General features: G+C 36.0%; 1 protein-coding gene across 1 annotated transcript in view; it reads left to right on the top strand.

Annotated features, from left to right (window-relative positions):
- The window catches only part of LOC107708260 (paired box protein Pax-7-like), a 69,249-nt gene that overhangs the window by 55,885 nt on the left and 7,327 nt on the right, over positions 1-6,037 (top strand). The window contains exon 7 of the mRNA XM_016512448.1: positions 4,272-4,521. Coding sequence (XP_016367934.1) covers positions 4,272-4,521 — 250 coding nt within the window. The remainder of the gene's footprint in view (positions 1-4,271; positions 4,522-6,037) is intronic.

Raw genomic sequence — 6,037 nt, 5'->3', positions numbered from 1 at the left:
TCTTTATTTATATTAAGAAAATATTTTAAAAGGAGAATTAAGAAAACCTTGTATAGAATTAAGAAAAGAATGTATAATGGAAATAACATGTTTTAAAAGAATACACTTAATCTCAAACTTAATGCATGCTATAAGGATATAGAATGTTATGTTCTTTATATTAAGAAAATATTTTAAAAGGAGAATTAAGAAAACCTTGTATAGAATTAAGAAAAGAATGTATAATGGAAATAACATGTTTTAAAAGAATACACTTAATCTCAAACTTAATGCATGCTATAAGGACACATATAGAATGTTATTTACAGTTTAATTAGATGTTTGTTTAAATGTATATTAAATACAGTTAGTTGAAATACCCACTTAAGAAGGATTTAAAGACATCTTCATATAAAATGAATCTCACAATTACTTATATTGTCTTTGAAATATGGTTAAAATGTACTGCCAAATGGTAAACCATTGTAAAAATGACAAAGTATACTTGAGAAACAGAGTCATGAAAGTGTGCTCTCTTAGCTTAAGCCTCGTCTGTGAAACCTGGGGCAAGAGTTCAAAATTTGGCCATAACTATAAGGGACAGTTCACCAAAAAATGCTAATTCTGTCATCATTTACTTGCCCTCAAGTTGTTCCAAACCTGTATGAGTTTCTGTCTTCTGCTGAACACAAAAAAAGATATTCTGAAGAATGTTGGTGACCAAACAGTTGACGGTAGCCCTTGACTTCTGTAGTATTTTTTTTTTTTTCATTCTGTGGAAGTCAATGGCTATTGTTATTGTTAACTGTTTGGTCACCAACATTCTTCAAAATATCTTCTTCTGATTAAAGAATTTTCATTTTTGGGCAAACTGTCCCTTTCATTGATGTCTATTCAAATGTATAGCTGACTAAATAAGACTATGTTATGCTAGATGTTTGGCCAATTTTTTGGAAGGCTCTTAAAATATATAACACATAACCCTCTCCATTGTATAACATATATATGTTCTCACATATTGCCACAGATATTGCACACAAAAAGAAGATGGCTCAAAGTTCAGAATTCAAAAATTACATTTTATCCATTAAGGGAAAGCCTGCAATCTCACTTTTTTTAAGTGAGTCTACGCTTAATGGCCTTTATTGCATTAATTAATATTACATTATCTGCAAGTACAGTTTTTACTTTTAAGTACACTAGTGCATATTTACTAGAATTAATCACACTTTGCAAGGGATTTCGATACATAGATGCATGTGTAATGCTCACAAGTGTACTTGAAGTGTAGTTTCACTGTGCCTGTGTATAATTTTTCTATTCTATTCTATTCTAGCAGTTAGAAACCAATAGTAATTGTACTTTAGTGTTGAAATGTGCCCCCATTTATATAATAAGCCAATTATTGGAGATTTCTACAATATGACTTGCATTATAGCAGGTTTTCATCTTTAAGAAACCAGGAGGGTAACATTAGAAAATAACAGCCCGGCCTTTCCAGCAAAGGCCCAGAGATTTCCCTTCACTCACTCTCCAAAGGAGGTCAACGCGGCTCTGTTGAGGAAGCGCTGCTGGAATTTGGCGCTTTATAATTAGAAGCGCTGATAGAGGAGTCAGTCCTGATTGTCTGCCACTTTAATTTAATGTGCATATAAAGAAGGAAGCAGTGTAATCAAGGTTCAATTAACCGATGACTAAATCTCTCCCACCCCTGCAGCTGCCGTCCGCTCGCATCCCACCCCACGGCCCCCTCGTGTGGCCACCAACAAGGGCTACTTGTGCTTTCCATTCGCGTAATCTGCTATAATCAGGAAACGTATGAATCTTCCAGCCATATGGCCACATCACATGTGTCTCTTATAAAGACACGGCAATGAATCTCCCACTTATGCGGATGCATGTCACATGTGCGCCGAACGCGCTTCCATACTGATAGAATTAGCACGAGGAAACCGCTAACCAGCGTTATGTGTCTGATGCGCCTCAAGTGCTCCATATTTCCTGCGAGACATTTAGGGAATATTAATCATAATGTGATTAATTTCCCCCGTCCACTCGTGCGCGCCTCTCGTTGTTTTGGCGGTTTGTGTTGATGTCGCCATGTGAACTGTGTTTAAACTCACACGGATATGAGTTTGTGTGTGTCACGTCTGTGTGTGTTTAAGCAGCTCTGGATGCTCTAATTGGTTTAGCAGCCAAAGGGAGTCAAAGGGCAGCGTAGCGTATCGAGACGCAACGTGAACCTGATGCTGGGAAGGATGCTTTCTGTCGGCTGAGAGGGAAGACCATGTGTGGGGGCTTCCTGGAAAACTCTTCTCCAGCCCCAAACACTATTTCTTCTTTCGCTTGTATTCCTTTCTTAATCCGTTTCCCTGTTTTTTGACCTTTTCACCAGACCTCATGCTCCATGTTGTTTAAAGAGTGTTTATTTTTCTAAGCTAGAATGTAGTCGAAGGTGACCTGTTTGCATTACTAGTGTATGTAGCAAACTATTTTTTAAATACATGTATTTTTTTAATATTTTGATATTACATTTATTTATTTATTTATTTTTGTTCTTTATTTTATTTTATTTTTTTTTTTAAATGAGGTGTTATGTGATAGTTGGTCAAGAAATACTAAAACAAAACAATTTTATTATTTTATTGAATTACTTTTCTATATTTATTTTCAGGGTTATTATGTGATACTTGGTCATAAAAATCTAAAAAAAAACATGTATTCATTCTTTTTTTTTTTTTTTATAGGGTTATTATGTGATAAGTTGTAATATACTGTAACCATTTCTATGTAAGTTATAATGTAAGTAATGGTTTCAAACAGTAGTAGGCTACATTATTGTCACATGATCTTACTTGGTCTAAGATGTTTAGTTAAGAGTAGTGCCTTTTGTAAGTCTAATAATGATTGTAAGAGTTAAAATCGAGGCTCCATTTCATTCCTCATACTAGGAACGGAGGGTCAAGTCAAGTGCATTGCATTGTTCAACATTTTGATGAATTTAGTAGGTCATTCATGGCAAAGTATATGCATTTTACTGCAAAATTAGCATGAGTGGTATGAAAGTATTCAAACAGTCATTAATTGAGTTGATTGCAAATACCACAAACAATGCAGATCTTAACCATTCTTTTTTGTTTTTCAGTGCACAAACAGATAAACAAGCAGCTTGTGCTCACATTAATGTTAGTTTAAGAGCACGGCCTGTGTGTTAGGGATGGGAGATCACGTACTTGGCTCTGTTCGGGTGGTTGCTCATTATTATTCATGAGCGTGGGGGTGTTTCTGGGGCCTGGGGGCGGGATTATCTTCTCCCTCAGTGCTTGTTGTGCTGGAGGCCTCGGAACAGGGGTCTGTTTGGCACTGCCGCTGGGGTCTGATGGGTCTGGCCTCGCTCCCCCGTCTCTTTCTTTTGCTGTATCACTCTTTCTGGCCACTGCTAATCACTCTGGGACGCTGGCTGTGCTCTGTGCCTGGCACCAATTCACTCTCTGTCCCTTCCCTCCGTTTTTTTTTCGGACTGTGAGAATGACCTGCCGTGTGAGAGGAACTTTTGCTGTTGTACCATTTGATAACTCAGAGCATTAAATATCTGCAAAAGCGTTCAAAGTTAAAGTATTTGGTAAAGTATTTGACACTCTTAAACACATGCCAAAAAGATCAAAAAGCATCAAATCTTTGAAAGATATCACAGACTTTTGCAAAAAAAAAAAAAAAAAGAAGCTTAATAATACAAAATGTGATTATGCTTAGTTCAAAAATACAAATAAAATCCTTCCATCTTGTAGTCTTTCATAAAATAAGAATAAAGATTTTTTTTTTCTTTTTGCATATGTATCAGTTTTAATGTTCTTATAGAAATAACAAAAGCAGTCAAGCACCAGGAAATTAGGATCAAGCATAAAATAACGTGAAAATCAGCTGAGAATTGAACAAATCATTGTGAAATCTGGTGATTAAGAAAAAATACAAGACTTGTTCACCTTAGAAATGGTTCTAGAAAGCAAAAATGCAACAAAATGCATCATATTTTGTGAGAAACTATGACATGCTTAAGCAAAACAGGCACTATATTCTGGAATCAGCACCCAAAAATACTAAGAAACAAGTACTGGACTTCATTTAGCAAATACAATGCACGGTGTCTTCACAAAATTTGTTTGAGAAACTAAATGCAACTTTATATTTTGCCGTAAAGGTTGCATAAAAAGCAAGTTGTCCTTTATTGGTCATTTTACATGCAAGTTGGCCATTCCTGCTAAACACCTGCTTCTGTCTTTGTGTCTCTCTAGGTGATGAGTATTTTGAGTAACCCCAGCGCCGTCCCATCCCAGCCTCAGCACGATTTCTCCATCTCTCCTCTCCACGGCAGTCTGGAGGCGTCTAACCCCATCTCAGCGAGCTGCAGCCAGCGTTCAGACCCCATCAAGAGTGTGGACAGTCTGGCCTCCTCTCAGTCCTACTGTCCCCCCACATACAGCGCCACCAGCTACAGCATGGACCCCGTCACTGCTGGATACCAGTACAGCCAGTACGGCCAGAGTATGTACCGCCCCTCCATTATATGCTCTGTGTGTGTCTGTATGTCTCTGCTGTTGAAAATGTGTCGGTAAGTCTCGCCAAGGGTGCATTTATTTCATCAAAAATACAAAGAAAACAGTATATATCATTACGATTTCAAATAACAGTTTTTTTTTTTATTTGAATATGTTTTAAAATGTCATTTATTTCTGTGATGCAAAGCTGAATTTATAGCATCATTACTCCAGTCTTTAGTGTCACATGATCCTTCAGAAATCATTATCATATGCTGATTTGCTGCTTAAGAAACATGATTATTATTAATGTTAAAAACAGTTGTGCTGCCTAATAAAAATTGTGGAAATCATAATATATTGGACTCTTTAGTTAATAGAAAGTTTTTTAAAAAACTGCATTTATTTCCGATTTTTTTGTAACATTATAAATGTCTATCATTATTAATCATTCATCATTTTTGATCAATTTAATCCATAACTGCTAAAAAAAAAAGATAGATAGATAGATAGATAGATAGATAGATAATATAAAGAAAAAAATAAAAATTTTAAAAGTTAGTATATATCGTGTTTTGGCCTTTTTGTGGTCCAAGATTGTTGCGATAAAGTAAACGAAAATCTAAATGCTGGTCTTGGTTCTGGACAGATGACTCAAAATCACCTATTTTACATAATTGGTCTAGTTTATGGTTTCGTTTATAGCTTGCATTTAATGCAAAAGCCATTCAGCTCAAATTAGTTAAGTTAATTGTTTTCCATAAACTGTTTGTGGTTAGTACTTTTTTTTTTTTTTATAAATTAATACTTTTATTCAGCAAGAATGCATTAAAGGGATCAAAAAGAATAGCAAAGACAGTAAACGTTACAAAAGATTTCCATTTTAAATCAGTGCTGTCCTTTTGAACTTTCTATTCATCAACAAATCTATTAAAATGTACCAGTTTCCACAAAGCCATTATTAATAATTGATCACCTGTAATAACTGATAATAAATGAGCAGCAAATCAGCATATTATAATTATTTCTGAAGGACACTGAAGACTGAAGAAATGATGCTAAAAATTAAGCTTTGCATTACAGGAATAAATGACATTTTAAAATACATTCACAGAGAAAACAGTTATTTGAAATTGTAATAACTTTTCAAAATATTACTGTTTTTACTGTATTTTTAATCAGATAAATGCATCCCTGGTGAGCCAGTACAGCACGCGCTGATCTTCTCAGTAGGGAATCCACTATAGTTTAGTCACACTGATGCCCTGTGCGTATCGACAGTTAGAGTGTGTTTCCTCTCTGAGGGTGAGCAGTGCCCGTCTCTCTGACCCCTCTGCCCATCAGAGCAGGGCAGACAGATGCTCCTGATAAAGACCCCAGCACTGGCCCCGGGCTCCACTGTTAGTCACAGTATTCTTCCCTCGAATGGGAAACGGACACTTCAAAGCCCACTTTTACACCCCAAGGGTCCTAATGTCCTTTTAGTCACCTCTCACAAACACACACACACACACACACACACA

Source organism: Sinocyclocheilus rhinocerous, unplaced genomic scaffold (assembly GCF_001515625.1).
Source record: "Sinocyclocheilus rhinocerous isolate Xijiao unplaced genomic scaffold, SAMN03320098_v1.1 scaffold2461, whole genome shotgun sequence".
Taxonomy (NCBI): Eukaryota; Metazoa; Chordata; class Actinopteri; order Cypriniformes; family Cyprinidae; genus Sinocyclocheilus; species Sinocyclocheilus rhinocerous.
Note: the sequence above shows the minus strand (reverse complement) of the source record. Positions and strands in the feature narration are given on the sequence as shown.